The 24,683-nt window shown below is 45.7% G+C and overlaps 1 protein-coding gene across 2 annotated transcripts in view; it reads left to right on the top strand.

The window, feature by feature from the left end:
- The first annotated feature begins 14,161 nt into the window (after positions 1 to 14,161).
- TOP3B (DNA topoisomerase III beta) overlaps positions 14,162 to 24,683 on the top strand; it is a 110,458-nt gene continuing 99,936 nt past the window's right edge. The window contains exons 1-2 of one of the 2 annotated variants that reach the window (XM_085633237.1): positions 14,162 to 14,241; positions 23,137 to 23,303. In XM_085633237.1, coding sequence (XP_085489363.1) covers positions 23,234 to 23,303 — 70 coding nt within the window. In that variant the 5' untranslated portion in view covers positions 14,162 to 14,241; positions 23,137 to 23,233. Of the gene's footprint in view, positions 14,384 to 23,136; positions 23,304 to 24,683 lie in introns of both variants that reach the window. The other variant, XM_085633236.1, reaches the window with a different exon arrangement.

The raw sequence follows: 24,683 nt of genomic DNA, 5'->3' as shown, positions 1-24,683 counted from the left end.
TATAGATCCACCTATGTAAGATAACCAGAGCCAATCATGTTTCTTTTTGCTCCTTATTACGCCTAGTTTCAATTACGTATCACTATGTTAATTTATCTTATCAATCGTTACGCCTTTTTTGCATTTGTTTCATTGTAAGGGTATGACCTATAAAAGTTACTTCTTGTCAATAAAGTATTGTACTTCACTTCCTGAACCCTCGTGGTGACGGAACCTGAAGGCCGCGACTCGAGTCGGCCATTTTTGATGGAATAAAGCCCATTTAGAAAACCTCTTATACCACGGATTCTGCCTCTTGTTATTCTGAGCTATTTTTATTTTATTTTAAAGATTCCGTATGAAATTCAGTATTAGGTAAAAAAGAATATTTACCACACTTCTTATTTCATAAGGTGGGACTCTATTTCTTCAAATTTCTCCAGTCAGGACACTTGATTACTTTTTCAGCATTCACCGGTGGAGTGTTTGTATGTGCCATTGTTGCTTAACTTGAATTCTCTTCAAAGGAACCAGGCTGAGTCTTGAAGTCATCAAGATCTGCCTGCCCCTCAGTGTCCATGGCAAAGTAGTCCTTTTAATGTGGTTGCCGATGCACTGTAGCTCCTCATGTTCACTACTGTAAACCAGCCTAACACTGATTCTTTCTGTTTTTTGTGCAGTTTTATATAACGCCAACACCACCCGAAGGTAGTGGAGAGCTTTACATTAGCACCAGTTGTTTTACACAGACACATTCATTTTTGTAGGCACTGGGATATTAAGTAATGTGCCCAGAATCAAGAATCTTAAGCTGACTCCAAAACTCAAACCCGGTTTCCAGGCTCAACGGCAGCTGTGGACCTTACGCCACATCCTCTCCCTATTCTTGGCCTCAATTCCACATTTTGGGATCATGGCCAAATCACTTAATCTCCCCTAGCAGCCCACATTTGTTGTTGGTTGACCATCCATCTCTCATCCGCCGCTGCTTGCCCAGCTGAACGCCATTGCACAGATCCCCCTCCTCCCCCGACTCTGCTTTTCACTTTTTTTTGTGTAGTTTTATATAGCGCCAACACCATCCGAAGATATTTGAGGGCTTCAAGTTAGCACCAGTTACTTTTTTGTGTGCAGTTTCATATCGCACCAATAACACCTGAAGGTATTGGAGTGATTTACATTAGCACCAGTGCCTTTACACTAGGGCACATTTATTTTTGTAGGCACTGGGAAATTAAGAGATTTGCCCAAAATCAAGGATGTTAAACAAATGCCGAAACTCAAACCCAGTTTACCAGCTCCATAGCAGCCAGCTCTGGCCCTTACGTCAAATCCTTTCCTGAAAGGACCCCATATCATCTCCCTAGCCTCAGCTCCACATTTTTTTTTTTTTTTTTATTTTTTTTTAAACCTTTATTGACATTTCACTCAATTACACATACGGGCCTACAACCCCCGGGGCCGGCCGCTAAACAATCAGAATAATAAAAGCAGGTATATCACAGTCAGTACCTCGGGGAGCAAAATCTCGACGCTAACATACTCTCAGTCTCTGAACAGCCCAAGTAGGAAACCAGGATAATAAAGGTTTACATTTTATAATAGAAAAGGATGGAAGGATCAGGTGCCAAACAGTTTCCCAGCAGCGAAAAATGGCAGGCAGAACGATAAACGTAAACAATACACAGCAGTCTATGTAAGCTATGGCGCTGAAACAGGAAGTTCAGGATGTGGAGGAATGACACGGCCATTTGCGCCTGCAACCCCCTGCCCCAAGACCCAGGAAACTCCACGGAAATTATGGCACTCCGGAAACAGCAGTGATTAACAACAAAGGAGTACTACCATGCTGATCCCAGAAAAGACAAAGAAAATAAGAGAGGAAAAAGAGGCCATAGAAAAAGGAGGTGAAAGACTAAAGGATCCCCCCCCCAACCCCCCACCCTGCACCTCTGCAGATGAGTACGGCCCCCCCCCCCAGCAGTGTGCCTGTCGCCCCGGAACCAGACCCGAAATATAGAAGAAACAGAGAAAAGAAGTGGGAAAAGAGCCCCCACCAGACGGGGGGGCAGAAAGAGTATTAATAAACTGGAGGAGGGCCTACAAAACACGCCCCCGGTTTCTCCCTCCCGCACCACACGGTTTCCCATAAAGCATACAATAATGAACACAAAATCGACCCTGTCAAAGAGGAGTAAGGAGCATTACACGCTTGGTACACTATCAGTTATGCCGTGAGAGCACACAACTCCCGAGCCCGCCCGCCTAATAGGTGACCACCTCGGAAGGGTCAGCATCATCCTTGGCCACTCTTTGCAAACCCACCCATGCATACCCCCCGTCCCAGTGCCATGTCCAATGTTACCACGAAGAGAAGTGTCCAACAAAACTCAGGAAGCGACACACACAGGTAGGGTAGAGGGCTCTGAAGATCGACACAGTCAGCTCTAGGGAGGATCGTCTTTCCCGATGCCGAGCCAGGATTTACACTGCACACCAGGCCCAGGAAGGCGGAATCAGCCAGGGCAGGCGACCGTTGCTTGGACGTTGCCTGGGTCGTCGGGGACCGCGCACGGGACAAGGCCACCACCCCCCACTCAGGTCCGAAATCTCCGGAACAGACCAAATCCACAGCCAGCTGATCGCACGTTAATATACTGTCCGGAGGGTCCAGGCGTGCACTATTTACAGGGGCGGCCACGACAATGTCCCCCCGTGCGCAGCGTGAGAAGTCCCAGTGTACCTGGGGATAGGCAGGCGGCAACTGTTCCAACGCTGATGTCACTCCATCAAGCTTGCTCCCCAACACCCAGGCTCCGTGAATCAGGGTGGAGTGAAGGGCACCGAGAGCCCTGAGAAGGTCACCGTACCCCAGTACAGCTCCCGGCGCTCGCTCCGCTACGCTCCTCAGAGTCGCACCCTCCCAATCCTGCTGCAACCCGGTGTACAGGATGGTGGACTCTGGCGTACCAGAATGGCCGCCGGGTAGATCCATCCCAGAGTGGGACCGGGGCTCAGACACAAGCGCCTCGGGTTCCATGGCACCGGTAACTGGGTTCCGAGGGCAGGCAAACAATGTGTCCGGAGTGTGGTCACGGGCCACAGTCGTCCCCACCACGGACCAGCGGCCGCGAAAATCCGGGAGCAGCCCGCAAGAATCGGGACAGGTTACGGGCGGCGTCCGGGCAGCTCACCGGCGAAGGCTGAAGCAATCACCGGAGAGTCTTGGAGTTGCCACCTCGGGCACGCACTCGTTCAGCTATGCTTAGTGGTAGGAGCGACCACGGCGAAGCGCAGTCCGACATTCGCACCACTCCGGTAGTCCGACCCCACCCAGTCACCAAAGGCCGTTGTTGTTGCACTGCCGCCCGGCCACGGCGTTCACTCGAGGTCCCGGCTCCGGGGCTACGCAGGCCGCAAACTTCAGACGGACATTTCTCCGGCGGTACCGCTGCCAGAAACTTCGGGGTCACACGGCCGGTTGCCGCTCGCGTTCACCAACACGGGTAGATAGCGCAGGCTAAGGATCTCGTGCAGGATATCTGTGCGGGGTGCGGAGGTTCACGGAGCCGGGAGCCTACGCTGCCGTCCCGGTCGCCATCTTGGCTCCTCCCCCCAGCTCCACATTTTTTGATTACAGATAAATCACTTAATCTCCCTGTTTCTAAACACAACAAGCATTGGCAAAGCTAATAGGTTTCACTTGTGCCAACTCTATTATTTTTAGGTCTCGGCTAGACAGTGCATGTGCTGTCTCGAAGAGACGTATTGTGTTCTATCTGTGGGCTTACAGGCCGGCCATCTCTTACCATTGGTAAACTTCAGCATCGCCTTAATTTTCTTTGATGTAATTCGTCATGCAATGCCGGCGTCATGCCCTCTTCTTGTGTTTGGGCCTCCCATAGCGCATGGACCAAGTACATGTCTCCTTACACTGCTCCTGGTTTGCACAGCTATTTTTTCTTTGTTTTCAAGCACTCCACAGGAGTACTTGTGGTTTCAGACTGTCCCCCTTGTGCACACGCACACACACACACGTACCACTAAAATGCATGCGCGTGTACATAAACAAATGCATTTCTTAAACCGTTGTTAAAACATGAGCAGCACTTGTTTATTTTATTTTTTTGCACAATTCAATGGTATTGGAGTGATTGCTCTGTCCTCCGTCTTGCCATAGCACGAACACAAGCCAATGGTATTGGAGCGCTGTCAGTGCTCACCAGTTACACTCCACAAAGACACATTCATTTTTGTCGCTGATCCTGCTTCAATTAAGGTATTTCGTTACCCCTTCATTGTTGCTTCCTCCCACCCTCTCCATCGTTGCTTGTCCATCTCCCCATCCCCTCCTGCTTGAGCCACCCCCCACTACCTCCCTTGTCGCTGCTGCTATTCTGTATTTTTTTTGCATGATCCAATGGTATTGGGGCGCTTGTTCCATCCTCGATCTTGCCATAGTGCTCACACTAATAACGGTATTGGAGCGCTTCAAGTACTCACCAGTTACATTACACAATGACACATTCATTGTTGTACGCAAGGGGAAGCATAAGTGATTCGTCTAGAATCACAAATGTTTAGCCGACACAGAGATTCGTACTTGGTTCCCCCAGTTCCCCTGTTGGCAGCTCTGGCTGTTATACCACAGCCTTGCTTCACAACAAAGCTCCTCAACGGTTTCTCACTTCCACATTTGTTCAGCAAGACCCTGTCAATACAGAACAAGCAGTGGCAAAGCCAATAGATCTTGGCAATGCCCGAGCTATTGGCCTTGTCAATGTGAATGTCTTTCAGCCATGTTGTCTAGCAGCAGATCTGCTGGTCAGGATGGCTGGAAGTCATTGAAGAAAGCATTATGACGTGGCCAGCGCAGGCCACGTCATGGCGAAGAGACGCGACGGCAGCTTAACAACCTGTGATTCTGTGCCTTCAGTGACTTTCAGTCATGCTGAACAGTAGATGTGCTGCTAGACAACATGGCTAAAAGACATTCACATTGAAAGGCCAAAAGCTCGGACATTGCTGAGACCTATTGGTTTTGCCAATGCTTGTTCCAACTGAAAGGGAAGGGGAGGTCAACTTACACTTAAAAACAGGCGAGGTGGGCCATCTCCCAGTTGAACCGGAAAGTCAGTCCCATCTCCCATTTGAATGGCAGGCTCATGTCCAAGTTGAGATAGGAAGGAAGGCCTATCACCCAGTTGAGAGAGGAAGGTGGGCTTATCACCCAGTTGATCGGGACAGGAAGGCTTGTCTTTCAATTGAATGAGGAGGGGGCCCATCTCTGAATGGATCACGGCGTACAGACCAATATCTCAGTCGATCTCTCGTTTGAACGGACCCCCTGGGACACAGTAGTTAACAAGAAGGCTCATATCTCCTTTCTAACTTTTCTACAATATATTTCAGAAGTGGAGCAAGCAATCACTTTTTGCCAGGAACACCAGTTTGAGTTTAAGGTAATGCAAGTCTTAGAGGCAGCCCTAAGTTAGTATGAAAGGCAAAAAGTTTGCATTTTTCAGTAGATTAAGAGCGCTCCAGCAGGCTCAATACTATTTTGTCTGGAACATCGCTCATAATACTTGCATCAACCAAGAATGCCATTGTGGTTTTGTTAGTTTAAAATCAGTAATAGTTCCCCTTCCCCAAACACTACTGGGTCTGTTACTGGAGGGGATGATAACATTTTCTGCTCTCCTGGAAGGCCTTAGGGGCAGTGGCGGCTGCTTCCACTAAACCTTGGGGCAGCTAAAGGGGTGTGTGGGAGGGAGGGGGGGATTAATAATTTAAAAAAAGGAACTTATCTGCCTTTTTTGAGTGCCTCCTCAATGCTTCTCTGCTCCAGCCGCCTACGTGCGCCTCTACTCCCCTCCCCACCCAATCCAGACGCTGCTGTCATGCATGAGAGAAGCAGCTGGATAACTCTGAACCGGCTGAAATGCTGCTCAGGGATGGGAGCCTGTGCCTTTCCTACCACCCGCAGGGATGAGAGTCTGTGCCTCTCCTCCCACCCGGCTGTGCAAGACAGCTGGGTTGGAGAAATGTAAGTGCGCATGTTGGTTTGGCCGTCCTAAGATGGCCAGACAAACTGACATATGCACTTGCAGTGCATCTTCCACTCCTCCTCCTAGGGCCTGACTGATGCTGATGCAGTGCATGGCCCGCCCCTCCCTAGACTCAGCTGTGTCGGCAGAGTAAGTGAAAATAAAATGATATTAAAACAGTTCAATTTTGATTTTATATTTCATTTGCTGCTTTTTAGCGGTTGGGTGATGCTCCTCCGCCATAACGGAGGAGCCACCTCTGCTTAGGGGGCAATAACCCCAACCCCTGTCTACTCGCAGCAGAGTAAACACTGGGTACTGGGGTGGGTGGTCATCAGTGGCGGCTCTTTCGCTAAGGCGGAGGAGCGTCACCCTACTGCTTTATGCAGTGTAAAAAAAGGAAAAATATAATGATAGTAACTCGGTTATTATCATTTTATTTTTTCCCGTTGCGGTGTCTTTGTGCGGCGGGACTGCTCTCAGAGCAGGGGAGGAGTGGTTTTCACTCCCTATGTGAGTATGAGTGATTGGTCGGCCCACTCAGGCCGCCCAAACAGGCATGCGCACATAGCACGTTCTCCATGCAGGCTGCATTACAGCCTGCGTGGAGAACATGCCCACCCCTCCAGCCACTGGCTGAGCGCTGTGTCATTGCACTCTGACCAATCACAACGCTGCATTGCAGCGTTGTGAATGGCTGCAGGGAGCACGGGAGCCCTGGTGCTTCATGCTTCCTGTTTACCTCAAGAAGCCAGGAAGAGGATGCAGGAGAGGTGCCTGCAGCCGGTCGGCCGGGAGGTGATTTTTCTTTTTTACCCTATTCCCCCCCGCCTCTTCCTGAGAGTGGAGTCTGATTTCTGCCCACTTCCTCCTGATTGGGACCAAGTCAAATAGTTGCTGAACCTCTGCTTCCCTGCCCTGCTGTCATTGAGTTAGACTCTATCAGTTACAAAGAGCCTGGAATAGCCTGAGTCTTCTGTACCTCTCAACATGATAGGGAGCAGGAGTATGTGGAATGTGAGTTTGTCAGGCCACAACAATGGCCAAGTTAGGCTGCCGGAAAGATGAAACATGTAGTTGATATGCTGCTGTCTCAGCTTGGTCAGCACACCCATTACACCAAAGGTTATTACTTTTATCAGTGTTGTTGTTGCTCCCTTGGCCTTTTCTAGCACAGATGGTCAGCACCTAGTTGGCTAGGCACATGCTTGGATCTTTGTGGTCGGTCCACTCCCAGCCCATATGCTCTTGGGCAGTTGTCCATGTGTGCAAGCCGGTGCCCACAAAGTAGAAGATCCTCCACCATACTCCGAGGTAGTGCACTTGTTTTCCAGCAACTAGTGATCCTTAGGTTTGCCAACATCCCTTTAAAGTAACTTAAGAGATTAAAGGGATTCTTTTTTGGTGCGAATATTTTACATCCAAGACTTCCGGTTTGGTGAGGACCTGTCCTGGCAGTTCAGGCTGAATTGTTTCCTTGAAGAGTAGGTTCAAGGCTGATTTCCAAATGGCTGGGCGGAATGGTGAGCAAAAGAATGATGGTTGAGATGGTACCCCTGGCATTTGCCAGTGGTCAAACAAATTGCAGACATTCCTCCCATCTCCTTTTTTATGCTTGATGTACCAGCCTAAGTGGCAAGGGTATGCCCAGATGTGAGGTCTGTGCTCACTGTACCACTGGAACCAAGCTATACCTGGCTGATGAGCCCTTATCAGGGCGAAAGCTGTCCTAGGTTGCCTGTGTTCCAGTTTGTTGAGGACCTGGCCTGGTAGTTCAGGCAGGACTGTTCCCATGTGGAGCAGAGTCACAGCTGATTTGCATATGGCTGGGTCCAAAATGAGGTGGCATGGTAAGCAAAAGAACGATGGGTTGGGATGCTTGATTGCCACTGGTTAGAAACTTTGCAAGCGTTCCTCCCATCACCTCATGTGTGTTTAAATCTTATGCAACCATCAGTTGGTCAATAGTATTCATAGAAATTTGTGAAAAATAAACTTCTGCGAGCTCCGCATTGCATTGGTGCTTCATCTTTGGTGCTTGCAAATTGTTCAACATAACATTTGAGGTTCTCGATCATTACTGCTTTGCAATCATTAGAGCTTTCGGAATATTGGCGCTCCACATACATGGTATAGTATTTTACGCAAAGGACACTGGTTTTATAACTCTATTATGTTTGACGACTGATTGGATGATGTCCATTGGCCCCGCTAGAAACTGACCTTTTCCTTAGCAAGGTCCGTGGCTCAATGTAGCATCACTATGTATTAAATATTGTGTTTGGTATTGTGCAGCATTGTGTTCATATACCTTCCATTGAAGGGGAAGTGTTTATACTATGAATACATAAATATGTTGTGTACTTACAGCCCTTTGCCAAGTATTTGCGCCTAATTGTTGCTTGGATTACTGCGCTGCACTCTACCTAGACTTAACCCACACACCTCTTGTGAGTTAAGCCTAAACCTAATATTATGTTTAAACGTGGAAAACCTTTAAAATATTTCATTTCTCCACGTGGCACCCTGGCATATTCTCAAAATATCTCCTGACAGAACCATTACAGACTTATCACTTTTTTTAAATGTGATAATTGTGTATGCTGTTCATGTAATAATTGTAAGCAAACAATATTCTGGGAATTCAGATAACAAAAAATGGTACCCCATAAAATAATTCTCAAGCTGTAACGGGAATTATTGTATGTATATCATTTCTTTAGCCCCTTTGAAAATGCATGCAGATTACCGTCAGACCTGTTAAGGGAAGATGGAAGAACACAGAAGAGCTTTTAAAACCAATAACAACAAATATCCAATGTCAAGTCACATCAGGGATTCAGAGTGCCAGTCCTCAATACGAGGCATTACATTTGCAGCAATAGAATGAATCTGAAAAAACAGAAGATGTGACACTCAAGAACTCAAATTATGAGAGAAAAATTTTGGATCTTTACATTTTTTTCCCTTCCAAATACGGTTTCAATTTGGATAAAGAATTTCACAATCCTACCAACATTCATGCATACAACCTCGGGCATTTCCAAGATGACAAAAGTCTTCTGCCACATAAACTTGGGCTCTGAGAGCTGGGTGTGTGTGGAAAGCACTATAGTAATTTTAGTCTTCCTTCATCTAACACTAAATCCAGTCTGGGGCATCCACTGTACCCACAATAAATCCAGACACAGACGTCTGCTAGAACAAAAGTAGGGGTTTCCAGCAACCAGACTGTAGATACACAAGTATTTATTTGGCATCCTACTTCCCTTCTTTTCAAGCGACCCATGTTACAAATAAACCCAGCAGACATGTCAAGCAGGATTTGAAATTAAAGCAGGATCTGATGCTGAAATGACAAAAAGGATGCTCACATTCCCAACTCTGCATATTCCGTGAGGTACAGCAAGTCATCTCTGCTCATTCAGGTTAACCTATTGTTTGCTCCTAGGAAGCATTTCACACCTTTTCAAATGCTAATCCCTGCCTGGGAAAAGTTTAGGAGCAAATGCAAATTAGCTTCCAGGAATTTCAGATAGGGAAAAAGTAAATTTAAAAAAAATGATTTTCCTTAATATTTATTAAAAATCCAACTTCAACATTGAATTGGATTTTCAATAGCTATAGAAACTATGTGTTTAATTATTTTTCTAGCTAATCCCATTCCTGATACTGATTATTAGGATTTGAATCTGTACTCTGGTTTTCTGAACTAGGCCAGTAGGTCGGCAACAGTGAAAAATTGCATTTGGGTGCTAGTTGCTGTAAGGACATGTTAACATTACATTTCTACATGTTCTGCCTTTAAAGACCGTGCACCCCACCTTGTGGACTCCAAGGCCTACAAATGGGTGACATTACTATTTAAAATGGCGGTTTTGATCTGTCAAAATAGTATATTTTAACAGGCCTAAGATAATGAGTAGGGTTCTATTGTTAAGGTTGGAACAATGGGCCGAAGATAAAGGGATTCTGGCTAGCACTCAATATGGCTTTAGGAAGGGGCGTGGAACTGTGGATCAGTGTTTAAATTTAAATCTCCTTATAGGGAAGTACACGCAGGCTAAAAAGGGCTCCCTTTACCTCTGCTTTGCGGACTTGAGCAGTGCCTTCGATATGGTAGACCACTCGATTCTCGGGACCAAATTGCTAGAAATGGGCGCACCAGAAGGTATAGTCGTTTTTCTTGCCCAATTATATTCTAATCTCTGCACTTGTATTCGATATTGTCCCTCAGGGGAGTGCACGACTAAGTTTAGGATTCGCCGGGGAATTAGACAAGGATGTGTTCTGGCCCCACTCCTTTTTACGCTTTTTATTAATGAAGTAGATGCTGTTTTAAAAGGAGTGAGCGCTGATGTTCCTAAGATTGATGGCCGTGACGTACCGGTACTGTTATACGCTGACGATGCCGTGTTATTGGCAAGGACTCCATTAGGGCTCCAACGTTTGATGGATAGTTTCTCTGTCTTTATTGGAAATAGAAAACTACTCATCAATAAAACTAAAACTTTTATCATGACCTATGGGGCAGGGTCTAGGAGATCCCAATCCTATTTTCTAGATGGGGACAAGGTCCAACAAGTAGATAAATTCTGCTATTTGGGAATTACCTTCGCTAAGGATAGCAGATGGACCCAAGAAACCACTAATGTACGGATAAAGATGGCGAAAAGTGCCCATGGTGGTTTTAAGTTTGCTGCAAAATTAGGGGAAAGGCGTATTTGGGACATGCTACAAATCTATAAAGCACGTAGCTTGTCTACTGTCCTCTATGATGCAGGGGTTTGGGGATATTCTTCTAATAGCATTTTACAATTAGAGGAAAATCTTTTCCTCAAAAGGTTATTGTGTCTGCTCAAATCCGTCTCAAATGAATTAATCCATAGAGAGTTAGGGATTTATCATTTATCCGATTTAATTTCCCTAAAGCCGTTGATGTTGTGGCGATCTGTTTGGATGAAGGACGAGACCTCTTTTAACAGGGCAGTAGTTACTGATTGTCTTTCACTTGATAACTTTCTCGATATTCCTTGGTTAAAATATGTTGTCTCTAGTTTTAGAGATATCTACGGATTGGATGTTGTTAAGGATTGTTATGCTGCCTCAGTTTTGACTAAAGCCGAGATGAAGAACATTTTTATGACTTATTGGGGGGAGAGACGGAAGGTGAGGGCTGGTCTTTTAGCTACTAGCACATTTTATAATAAACACGTGGAGGGGGATGGGTTTCAAAAATATCTTAGTAATGTTACTAGAGCTTCCCACCGGTTTGTGTTGACCAGACTAAGACTTGGTATTGTACATAACCTGGTAGCCTTCCCCTCTCTTAATTCACATCCGATTGGACCCTGTCCCTGTGATGGTACTTCTGTACAAAGCACTTTGCATCTACTTTTAATATGTAAATTGTATTACCACTTGCGAACTCATTTTTTAAAACCAATTTTTGTGAAATATGGTGTACGTACCGTGCACGATTCTATGAAATTGCTTTTTAATACGCATGAAGCAGATATCTGCTTTTTTACTGCTACCTACCTTTTTAAATGTATTCAAACAAGGAAAAGTTTGATGTTTTAATCATTTATAAGGCTCATTCGTATCACTGTATTCTGTAGGATGCTTTTGGTGTTGTTGATGTATATGCTTTTATGATCATTGTTGCAATGTACCGAATAAAGCTTTATGAATTGAATTGATGAATCAACTATCATACAATCACACCATCGCTATAGATATTTCATAGCAGGTATGAAGATCTTAGCCCTGAGTGTGTCTCTGATCTCATACATGACCTTTTTTTTAACTATAAATCTGAAACGTGACTTCATCCTTTACCATAGGAGTCTATTTAATATATGCGCTCACTTCATCATTTATTGAAAGGCATTATATGAAATAGTTGGGCTCATCATTATTGTGAATATAACTTGTGAGGTATGCATGGCTTGTTTTTATTTGAATTGTGTGAATATAATTTTAACTTATTTTGATAATTTCATCATTATGATTATAAATAGGTGCAATACAACTTTGAGTGCATATCAATACTGTGTTTTTTTCAGCTACTAGAAGGTAATCTGACCACAACTGATTTCATGTAATCATTTTTGTATATCATATTTACGTATTCTGTAAATCTGCTAGTCTTTTGGTTACATCATACTTTTTGTGCGTAATATCTCTTGGCTTTGATAACTGAGTTTGTCTTGAAAACGTTTGGACGTTTTCTTTAAGAATATGTTATTTCATTTAAATGTAAAAAAATGTTTTGTTCATCTTCTATGTTATCATTCCTAACAATCTTTACTATTTTCTCTTTTCTGTCTTTCCCTTAGTCGGATGTTGATTGGTACTAAATGTGACAACTCGCCTTTTGTAATTAATTCTGGTCTTGATTATATAATGATCGGGCCCTGAAGAAGCACTGTACTAATGTTGTAAGAAGAGAAACATGTGATGGCCTATGTTTGTTGCTTTTGTCCTTAATTAGAAATCTTAAATCAATAAATTGGTTATGCTTATTCAGACAAGTCTCCGAAATGGGAATTTACTTCATAAATATGTATGATAATATATCCTCCAAGACCACAAAAACGGTGTCTTATTCGAATGACAGTGTCAGGGGGAGTGACACTATACCGCTTGAGATCAGAATCTGTCTTAAAAGAGCCTCTTTTCCCCAAAACTTTCCCCTCTGAAACTTCAATTTGCATTTCCCCAAGGGAGAGCAGGAGGAGATGGACAGATTCCCATGGTAATTACTTTCAGAACCCCTTTTCCTACTTGGCGCATATAGAATTGTGAAAACCTAAGGCAAAACACCCCATCCTCAATGCTGTGATGAGTCCGAGGGCAGGCTGGTGAGTCTGCTTCTGGAGGCTGACTCGACATCCCTCTTTACAACCTGCTTATTCTATGAATGAGGCGAGGTGAGACTGTGCATTTGTTTTTTAATTGTATAATGCGTGCTAGGATGGTGCGGTTCTGGATGAATGGCTACTTGCAAATCGTTCCAGCCCACAGCTGTGAAGGCAGGGAAAGGAGAGCTGCCTCCCTAATGTGCTCCGTAGGCCTCGGCAACAGAAACCAGGTTAGCTGTGGAAGAGCGTAGCATTCTGGAAAGGTTGTATGTAGATCACAAACCGCGAGGAAATATAGGCGGAAGAGATTAAAAAATATCCTTTTAGCAGAAGCATCAGTCTTTGAATAGGCAGGGGTTTTTTTAGCAGAGAGCCATGTAATGTGATCGGAGGTGTGCAAAAATACGGATTCATTTGGGAATATCTGGCAGAAGCTTGACCGCGACATCACGTATAAATTTACGTTTTGCATCAGATCAGACGTGAATACGACAAATAGTGCATTGCAGTAGCCGAGCCTCATTATAAGTCGTAAGCGTCACCCCAGGGGTGCCTATACCACCACTTATAATGTCTAAATAAGACAGTGGCTAACAAACCATTGCATAAAAGGTCAAACTTTCCTCCGACCTTGTTTTTATTTTTACTAACCTATTACCATCGCTTAGATGATGTGTTCTAATTTCGGCGGGAGATTCTTGTTTTACTCTTTTGTTCAAGGAACGTTGTGCTTGTTATCACGTTAAAAATCCGGGAGACCATTTGGTCAGGATTTACCGTAGTGTATAGTCCGGCGTTACGTGAGGCTGTAATCTTTTGCATCGTTACTCCTTCTTAGACTGGGGTGTGAGGCGTGCACGAACACCACGTGGCTTTTGGAACGCAAAAAGCACCTGTTGAGGGACAGGTAACGTTGTATTGGTGAGGACCTCCCAACACGTGATTGGCTGGGAAGATCTTATCACTTGTTCATTGGCAACGAGGCCTGAGAACCTTCATAGTGGGTCGGGATTGGTTGAGGGGAGAGCTTGCAGGTTGTTCATTGGCTGGAGAGACGAGAAGTCTGCATAAGATCCACATCACCCACCCTGCTCGAAGAGAGCGGGCTCTAGTGACGTCACCTCAAAGATGCTAACTGAAGTAGTTGGTACACATACAATGCTGTTTATTGTATAACCATTCTAGTATTGGCAAAAAAATGATTACTCTTTGGGCAGTCAGCAGGGGATGGCCCAGAGGCAGCAGGAAAATACACAGACTTTTGGCAAGGCATCGCTCGTATTCTCCCATTTGCTTCAGACTGTAGAACATCAGCCGTCAAGAGCCACTCGGCCTCTACTTCCGTCACGGCACGTCACGTCCTGTTGTATGGCTGCCTGGATCTAGGTTCCCCCGTGCTGCCGTGCAGAGTGCCCTCTTGTGCTCCCTGCCGAGGCCAGCCTCCTGCTTGGGAATTCCTCATTTACTCCAACTCTGGAAGTCACGAGCGCGGTGAGTGCGAGTCCGGCTACTGCCGCGGACAACTGTCCAAGCCCAGCTCCCGTCGGGAAGGGCAGCTCTCTTGGACCTCCTTGTCGCCCCCTAGCGGACAGGCTTAGACAACACCTCCTGGACACACCTCTGCGTGGGCGGTGCTCAAATGTAACGGCTACTCTGCAACCACTGCTGCGCGGCTTGGGTGGGTCTTAGCCACGGGTGCCACTGCCAGCTGCACCCCTAAAGCAGAGCTTAGCTGGGCCTGGGCACCTGCTAAGCTACAGGATGGGTGTGATCACCGGCTGCCCCCTAGGATGGGTCTAAGCTGGGTCTGGTCACCTGCTGCTCCCCTGGGATTGGGCTGAGCGTGGTCTGGTCACCTGTTGCTTCCCTGGGATTGGGTTGAGGTGGGTCTGGTCACTTGCTGCTTGTAAAGAGGCGCTGGAGTCGGTACATTGTAGTAAAATAGGTTTAATTCATAAACCAGTAATTGACCCACTAACCAAATTGACCCACTAGTGCATCTGAATAACACGTCCAGCTGCATCCTACTCCAACCGCTTCTTCCTCCTATTCCAGTCCATGACATTAACATATTCCATATGACATAATACATTCTATAGAACGAGGAGGAACTATGGTAACAACACACATCAATAAAACTTTATTGGAATGTAGTAATGTGAACACACCACACTGCTGCACTGGGATTGGGCTGAGAGGGGTCTTGTCACCTGCCCTCCTGGGATTGGGCTGAGGTGGATCTGGTCACCTGCTGCTAACTGGGATTGGGCTCAGATGGGACTAGTCACCTTCTGCCCCCCTGGGATTGGGCTGAGGTGGGTCTGGTCACCTGCTGCCCCTCTGGTATGGGTCTGATCACCTGCTGCACTCCTGGGATTGGGCTGAGCTATGTCTGGTCACCTGCTGCTCCCCTGGAATTCGGCTGAGCTATGTCTGGCCACCTGCTGCTCCCCAGGGATGGGTCTGATCACCTTCTGCTTCCCTGGGATTGGGCTGAGCTGGGTCTGGTCACCTGCTGCTCCCGTGGGATTGAGCTGGCTGGTGTGGGTCTGGTCACCTGCTGCTCCCCTGGAATTGGGCTGAGCTGGGCTGGTCACCTGCTGCTCCTTCGGGATTGAGCTGGGTCTGGTCACTTGCTGCTCCTCTATGATTGGACTAAGCTGGATCTGGGTGCTTGCAGCTCCACTGGGATTGGTCTGATCATTTGCTGCTTCCCTCGGATTAAGCTGGGTCTGGTCATTCTGCTGCTTCCCTGGGATTGGGTTCAGCCGTTTCGTGTCACCTGCTGCTCTCCTTAGATTAGGCTGAGCTGGGTCTGGTCACCTGCTGCTCCCCTGGGATTGGGCTGAGCCAGGTCTGGTCACCTGCTTCTCCCCTGGGATTGGGCTGAGCTGGGTCTGGTTGTTGATGTTTTTTTTTCTAAAGCCCTATAATATCTATGGCTACCTATTCCCATGGATGACTCAAACATTTCCTCGGCACCATTGGCATTTGTCTTGTATTTAAAATGTTGTCACTGTTGCAATCTATGCACTCTCACACAACATGCTCATTTTCAATATCCATAGCAGGCCACCAAAAATTCAGTCTAATCCTCTACTTTGTCTTAACAATTTCCATGTGACCTTCATGGACTAAAAGACACTGGAATCAAGCTATCCTGGCTGAAGAGGGGTGAAACCCTGAAACCAGTCCTAAGATGCTTGTTTCCGGTCCAGGGAGGACCTGGCTTGGCAGTTCGGGCTGGACTGTTCCCATGAGGCACAAGGTCAAGACTGATTTGCATATGACCAGGTCTAAACTGGGGTGGTATGGTGAGCAAAAGAATGACGTATTTAACCCAGATCTCTTGACTGGGGGTGAATGTTTTGATTTGTTCTGCATTCCGTCCATCACTTGTGTGTCTTTTGCTTTCTCGCCCTAAGTGCTCCAGGTATGCCCAGACGTGGGTCCTGGGCTCACTGTGCCACTGGAATCAAGCTATCCAGCTGAAGAGGGGTGAAACCCCGAAACCGGTCCTAGGATGCTTGTTTTCGGTCCATGGAGGACCTGGCTTGGCAGTTCGGCTGGACTGTTCCCATGAGGCACAGGGTCAAGACTGATTTGCATATGGCCAGGTCTAAACTGGGGTGGCATGGTGAGCAAAAGAATGATGGATTTAACCCAGATCTCTTGACTGGGGGTGAATGTTTTGATTTGTTCTGCATTCCGTCCATCACTTGTGTGTGTCTTTTGCTTTCTCGCCCTAAGTACGCCGGGTATGCCCAGACGTGGGTCCGGGCTCGCTGTGCCACTGGAATCAAGCTATCCTGGCTGAAGAGGGGTGAATGTCGGCCTGTTTTTCATTATACTATTAGTGAATACTATTTTATTATTCACCACTAATGTAATAATAAATGGAGCACACTAGGTCCTATGGTGGCAGCTGTGGTAAGTAAAAATGGTTTTAAATGTATGCTGTATGCATGCTTGTGGATGACGGTATGTTTAAGCAAGAGAGTTCCTATGTGCAAGAAAATGTTTCTATATGTGTAAGCATGTGTGTGAGTAAAAGTGAGTGACAGTCAATTTCAATTCAATTCAATTGACAACAGAACTTTACAATTGGCACACACGTACTTGGAAACGTACCCATGTTTACTTATTTAGACATAACCTTTGATGTAAAGTTGAATTTTAAAAATTTAATAGACGAAAAATGGCTTAACATGTCCAGGATTACAGGGTCCATCAATTGATATGCCACACAGCTGGGGTACTGGACGCCCGGTCTTATTTTAAAATTGTATAATTCCATTTGTTGTTCAGCGGTTCTATATGGTAGCGAAGTTTGGGGCTTCACAGCAACATCTAAACTTCAAACTGTGGAAAATAAATATTTGAAAAGCTTGCTGTGAGTTCCGCCTAGCTCACCTACTTTTAGCATACACGAGGAGTTGGGGGTCAGCTATATCTCTGACTTGGTGGCCGTCAGACTTCTTCTTTGTTGGCTTAAAATTTGGCTCAATGAAGACTCTGGACTAACAAAATCTGGTTTATTGGACTGCTTGAACTTGGGTCATAGCAGCAGAATCCCGTGGCTGCGATACGTCAAAACCACCTTTATGGAGTTGGGACGTGAGGAACTGTACAGTGCACCTGAGATAATTAGGCCCAGTGATAAGGGGAGTATAAAGATCTTACATTCTAACTTTGTAGTTACCACTCGTGAAAAGGCGGAACTCTTAAAGCGGACTGTGAGAGAACATGCCTTGGTCAAAACAACCACTGGTATAGAACCCTATCTGTCTTTTGTACTTGACCCACATGAAAGATTTTTAATGACTCGTTTCAGATTTGGTCTTATCCACTTTTTATTAGCAGTGCCAGAGGGTTTTACTGATAAACTTAGTGATAAAGGGCCCTGCGGCTGTGACTATAGATCACCACAGGATACTTCACTTTATATTTTTATGCTCTTTTTATGCCGGGCCAAGGAGACAGTATCTAAAAGATCTGCTCAAGAAACTTAGGTTTAAACATGTAAGGGTGGCATTACTGTTTTTAAAAATGTCTACTGATCACTTTACATTATTTTGTGTTTTAAACTTTTTGAAGGCAGCAATGAGATTAAGTAAAACTAGAGGAGTTGTCTACTAACCCATTGTAATGAATTTGAAGATTGTGTACTGTATTGACTGGTTTGGATGTTTTTCTTTTAAATGTAATGCTTTTATTATTTAATTTTAAATCGAAATAAAGCTTATTGAATTGAATTGAGTGACAGTCAATTGAGACGTAGTGAGTGAGATTAAGACCCAGATTTACTATTCTTGACATATGGTAACACTGCACTAAAGATATGGTGCATTTTTTTCTCTTCGCGTCCGATGAAGCAGTTTTGGCAGCAATGTGCCAGTACAAAAACTATGCTTTAAGGCTTTATCCTCCTTGTATATGTGCTGTACAATGCAGCAAACATGCACAGTTAGAATAACAAGAAGAAATGAAAAAATTTCTCCTCGTTACATCTGCCTCAAGGAGGCTTAAGAGTTTGGTGCAAATTCTTGTCTACCAGTGTTTGTAAATGGGGATTTGTGCCAAAAATCACCAGCACCTGAAATACCTTGTGATGCTCGCCCCAGTGGGCGGGGGCAGTCGAATTGCCTGCTGGTCTATGTGGGGCCGGGCAAGTATTATTCCTGTGAATTGCATCACAAGGTATTTCAGGTGCTGGTGATGTGTTTGGCGCTGTTGTTACAAGTCCGCCCGTGAAGAAGTGCGATATGCGCACGAAACGCCTTGGCAATGTGACTTTTATATGAGGTGAAAGCCTTCAACTTGGAGGCTGCAGCTTACTTGAAAATAAACGCAAAGAACTTATGTTGCGTGGCTTCTTTCAAGGGGACAACAGTGTTTTGTTGGATTCATAGCGGCCAGTTCTGCCGTAAAAGAGGTCCCGCCGTGTTACACGGATCTTTGCTGGCGCCAACCGACGCCAGCATGTAGGGGCAGGGAGGAGCGTTAAGTAAGTCGTATGGTGCTGCCTTTAATGTGGGACTATTCAGCGATCCACTTGGATTTTATTCCCTTAAATGTGACCGCGTGCAGACAATTCACAGGAATAATACTTGCCCGGCACCACATAGACCAGCAGGCAATTCGACTGTCCCCGCCCACTGGGACGAGCATCACAAGGTATTTCAGGTGCTGGTGATGTGTTCGGCGCTGTTGTTACAAGACCGCTCATGAAGAAGTGCGGTATGCGCACGAAACGCGTTGGCAATGTGACTTTGATATGAGGTGAAAGTGTTCAACTTGGAGGCTGCAGCTTGCTTGAAAATAAACGCAAAGAACTTACCTTCCTGTTGCGTGGCTTCTTTCAAGGGGACAACAGTGTTTTGTTGGATATATATCTATATATCTATCATGTATCCAAGCATATGTAACGCTTATGTATACACAACTAATAGCGGAACTGAAAAATCAGCCCCACAACACTACAATATAGGCGCGAAAAGAATATCGCACTATCAATAAACACCCTAGGTGACTTGCATAAAGAAAATGCTGTTTTACAAAAGTATCTTAAAAAAATCGACACTACCTAAAAAATAACAGTAAAAAAATGAACCCTTGCCCGCAGCGATCACACACAACCACACTTCCCCCTTCAGGAAGCAACAGATCCTATGCTCACACTATGATCTCTCAAGGATGGTAGAGTACAGAGAACAACAGATGCATACTAGAAGAGGAACCAATGTCCTCAAGGAGACAGGTAACATCAAACCTCGAGACAGAATAATGCATGCCAAGAACATTGTAGGAAAATGAAGAAGAAGAATACGAGCTTTTCAGAAAAGCCTAAAATTCTACTACTGTGTAAGGCATGATCGAAAACACACTGAAGGTAAAGTCTTTTCAGACACTGCCTCTTCAATAATAGACAGAGTTCACACAACCACTATGCTCTAAAACTGAACACAGGAATTACATATACCCTCAAATTAAGGAGGAAACCAAGAGTGTGAGCATTTGAAAGAATACAAAACATAGAGCCAAAATGAACATGCAGCCGGCCTAAATAGCATAAAAGGACTGCGTTGATTATCTTGACAAGGAAATCAGAGTATATGCAAAAACAGATACACAACCTATGTGCTAGGTCTCATAACCTGCATAACAATATGTCTCCATAAGAAAAACTAAAAGTCAGAAGCCATGCAAATCCAGCATACCGAACTGGGTCAAAGAATCATGTGAACAGATAAGCTTCCCTACCGGAAGACACTTCTCTTTCAATGCACCTTTTGAGCATAAAGCTCATCCTCGGAGGTAAAAGAAGAAAGGGGAACATAACCCTCCTTTAGACACTAATAAAAATGGTATTGAAACAAAAATATCTGCTATTCGCAGGAACACTGTCTGGTGCACCAAAAATGGACATGACAATGCCTTAACAAGGCTTAATCCTTGATAAAGAAAGGACTTGCATAAACATATACAATCCAAGTATAGACCAAAGAGCATATAAACAGAGAATGAGGAATTACGCCTCAGTATTTCTTCGCCTATCACTGAGGTGCCTTAATGCTGCATCGGCCTGAACCCCAAAGACATTGGCACCATCAAATGGCATATCGACCAAAGTCGACTGTACAGACTCCGAAACACCTGAAGCACCCAACCAAGCATGATGCCGTAGTGACACTGCAGATGCCATGGCTTGACCTACAGAATCTGTAGTGTCCATGCCACACCTAAGTGAGAGTTTAGCTGCCTGCTGACCATCTTTAATCAAGCCACCAACTTCAGAACGGATGTTATCTGGAAGAAATTGCAAAAAATTCTGCAAAGAATCCCCCAAAGCATGGGGAAAACGCCCCTGCACACAGGACGTGTTGGTGGACGTCAAGGCAGAGCCGGCAGAAGCAAATATATTTGCCAAATGCATCTTGAATCCAAAATCCTTATGTACTGGAGTCGTAGGTGCAGAATCCACATCATATAAAGATGTTGAAGCCTGAACCACAGGTGCAGGCAAATGTCTGTAAGCGATATCCCGATCCACTGAGACTCCTGACTCAGGCTTGACCCAAGCCTCTAATAAAATGTCATACAGGGCCTCTCTGTACGGAAGAACAGGTTCATCCCCCGTCTGTCCTTGGTAAAGAACCTCAATCAGAGGGTGGGTAGAACTCTACACCGCAGGTAGCGACCAGTCCAAAACTATAGCCACTCTCATTCGCATATCTGCCAAGGAGGAACTTGCCTCAGTAGAAAGTAACTCTAAAGCTGTTGAACAATCCAGCCCATTTGTCTCTCCGAGATGCAAAAACATCAGAATTGGGCTGAAAAAGTCCTGTCCCAGTCAACACAAGGTGACTTTCAGAAGTCTCCTTCTACGAAGGAACCAACAGCAACACATTCCCCTCAGTCTGTACTGTTGACTCCACTATCGACGCCTAGGAGGGGTTATCTCGACGTCGGTAGGAGGAGGGGGTGAGACGACTTTAACCTGCACCGCCGACGTCCGTGTCGGAGGTAGCTGATCGAAAACTGGCGCCTTAGGTGGAGATCCCGAAGGACTGTGTACCTGTGCCGAAGTGGAGCCCGCTGACGCCGATCGGCACTGACCCAACGACTCCGATAGCCCAACCGTCACTGATGTCGACCCCGCCGACATTGCCCCACTCACTTCCCCACTCCAGAAGGAGATGGTGTCACAATGATAAGGTGTAAAGAGTTATAATACTCCTTCATCTGGGCCATTGATGCCCCGGCTCCCGGAAAGACTGGGAGACGTGGTGTGGAGTCGCGCAAGGCCTCCTTAACCGTCAAGCAGGAGGAGCACTAGGAAACAGAGTCTGCATGCGGTGAAACTGGGGGATGCCGCAATTTCAACCGTTTCCTACATTTTGACGTCCCTGTAGGACGAAGTCCTCTAGACTGGCTCTGACTTCTAGATCGATCCCACAAACGTACCTCTTTCTGGCACGACAAGGACCGAGGCCAGGAAGTCTCCGAAGATCGCAACATATGTGCCACTAGCAACTTCATCCGGTGCTCTTTAAGTACCTTCGGCTTCAGCTTCTGACAGGAGCCGCAATCCTCAGTGTTGTGGTGTTCACCCAAAGACCACATATAAACCGTTTGCCGGTCTGTAACCGATATTTGCCGACTACATGACTCACAAGGCTTAAAGCCTGACGACATGGAGAAAAAAAGAGCACACTGTTCCCAACAACAGAAAACTGTTGAAGTAGGCCACAAACGGCGTGAGTAACTGCTTCTCCAGATCCTCGTTGCAGCGCAGAAAACAAGAAACTGATGTCTGTGCGCCGGAGGGGACTTTTATGGCTCCACTGAAGTCATGACCAGCGTCGATGTCATCGCGGAGCTGTATGGTGCTGTCCCCCGGCGCGCAGAGGTACTGCTGAAAAATGTCCGGCTCCAATCTGACACTTGGGGTGAATTCAAAGTTAAGGAATCTGCGGCTAGATGTCTCTATCAGATGGATAAAAGCCTGTCAGCCCTGCTTGGATTAAGTCCTGTCTAGCATCTGAATATCTGATGATTGTGATAAACCAAGCGCTGTTTTTTCAATGGCACTGCCTTTGACACCCTTCCGGACCTTTAAAATGTATCCTTAGGAGACTCATGTCTGTACAGTGTCTAATCTCCACTCTCCCCTGGACTGAATGGTTGTAGTAAAATGCACTTGTGAACTTTTCTGTTAAAATGCAGAATGATGTGCTGAGCACTGGGGCCTTTTACAGCTACAGCAAACCTTCCCAATAAGCATTTTAAATCTTCATTTCTTTTCTCTGTTCACAAAACCCGCCTCTAGCTTTTGAAATATATTTTGTTGTACAAAGCCTCCTCTACTTTTGTTATGCAGATTGCCTGTTGGTGCTGAAGAGAATTACTTTTCCTCCAATGCACTTTTGGGGAACTTTGAGATCCACTGTTGCTTACCAGTGATTACACACAAATCCCTTTTAAAAAATAAGGTTCCTGTGCTTTTGTAAATTGTTGCTGGGGCAGTTTGACAGATAACATGTTTGCTGATAATGCACAATGCTCCAAGTAGCTTCGTTTTTTACAACTCACAAATGTTCTTAACTTTTATCTGAAGCTCTGAGCTGTGGACTGACTCTTTCAGATGCACTGAGCTTTGCAGTCATGAGATCAGTTTAAATGTATTCCTGTCATTTTAAGGCATGCTTAACTTTATGCTGTTTGTACTTTTATCTCCCCAGGATGTACCTAGTTGACGAGGAGTCAGGGGTGATGTTTGGCACGGTTCGCGTCACGTGACACTATTCTGACTGAGTTTGCGGTGTTTTCTGTTTGAAGATGAAGACTGTTTTGATGGTGGCTGAAAAGCCGTCTCTGGCACAGTCCATTGCCAAAATCCTTTCGAAAGGTGAGTAGATCCAGGTAATTCAGCTGCTACAATGTTCCTTTTGGTAAGGGTTAACACTCCCAGCTAAGCCTGCTGCTCAAGTCACTAACTCCTTCACAGAATAGTATTGCTTAGGCCCCTTGCGTTGGCATACTCTTGTGGTAACTAATACGACCTACTCTCTTCCGGGCTACCTTAGAGAAAGACCGATTGGATAACCTCAGGTGAAACCATTCTACAGGATTGTGCCTCCCTTCGTTAATGAGAGCAGAAACAACAAGTTTGACAGAATGTAGGATCAAATAATGTATCAGTAGTGTGCTGTAAAAACGCTGTTGGTGGAGTAAAAAGGGATGCGAGTTTGGAGCACACCCCTTCACCTCATACAAGTTTCTGAAAATCTGTTCAGTAGCTTTCATGTAGTTGCAACACTCTTTAGCTTCCACCTGAGATAGCGCATGCGCTGCTGACAAAATCTTTTCTTAACAGAAAGAAGCTTAAAATGGGCTTAGAGCCGGCCCATTACTTACCATTGGTTGGCATCCACATCACTATTGTTTCATTTCTTCTTATTGGTCAGTGCCTCCTGCTTCCTCCCGGGCCTTTTGTGTTTGTCCCTGCATTGGAGCATTGAGCTACTACATAGTGTCCTTCCACTGGCTGCGTGCTTGTGAAGGTACTTTTTTTTTCTTTTACTTATTGCCATGCACTCTGCATGGCATTCTACAGGCCGTCACCCCCCCCCCCATGCTGCTTGTTCCCCCCCACCCTCCTTGCACTGTTCAATAATGCTGCTCCCTTCCTCTTACCCCGCACATCCTTCGTGTTGCTTTCCCCCACACACTCATCCTGTTATCTGTTACTGCTCGCTCCCCCTTGCACCTCCCTCATATTGGTTTCCCCCCTCTTCCTGCTGACCGTTGTTGCTGCTCCCTCCCCTGCACATCCCTTGTGCTGCTTTTCACCGTGCGCATTTTTCAGACATATAACACAGCAGCGCAGGCTACTGTGTAACGTACTTAAAGAAAAAAAGTGCTATGACTCCATCAATCCTGCTGTGTCCTAGCACTTTTTTTTAGGTCTCGCCTACTCAGCACACATGCGTTGCATAGGAGGGGACCTTTTGGAATCGATCAGCATTTTGGCCAAAAACGTGCACGTTTTGCATTGCTTTCTATTGCAACGCATGCACGTTTGGCGTTTCCCTTGCGGGAGCGAGCAGCAGCGCCATGTGTTAGCAATTATCGCGCTCGCTCCCGCAAGGTAAACGCTACGTTTCCCTGCTCTCGGCCGGTCTCCCCCCACCCCTCCCAACTTTATGATGATGACCTTTCTGGCCTCTTACCCAGTCAGCAAACTGCTGGACTTTGTGTTAGGCCAGGAGATTTGTACCGTGTACAA

The sequence above is a fragment of the Triturus cristatus genome, chromosome 11 (assembly GCF_964204655.1).
Source record: "Triturus cristatus chromosome 11, aTriCri1.1, whole genome shotgun sequence".
In the NCBI taxonomy this organism is placed as follows: Eukaryota; Metazoa; Chordata; class Amphibia; order Caudata; family Salamandridae; genus Triturus; species Triturus cristatus.
This window is presented reverse-complemented; position numbering and strand designations above follow the sequence as displayed.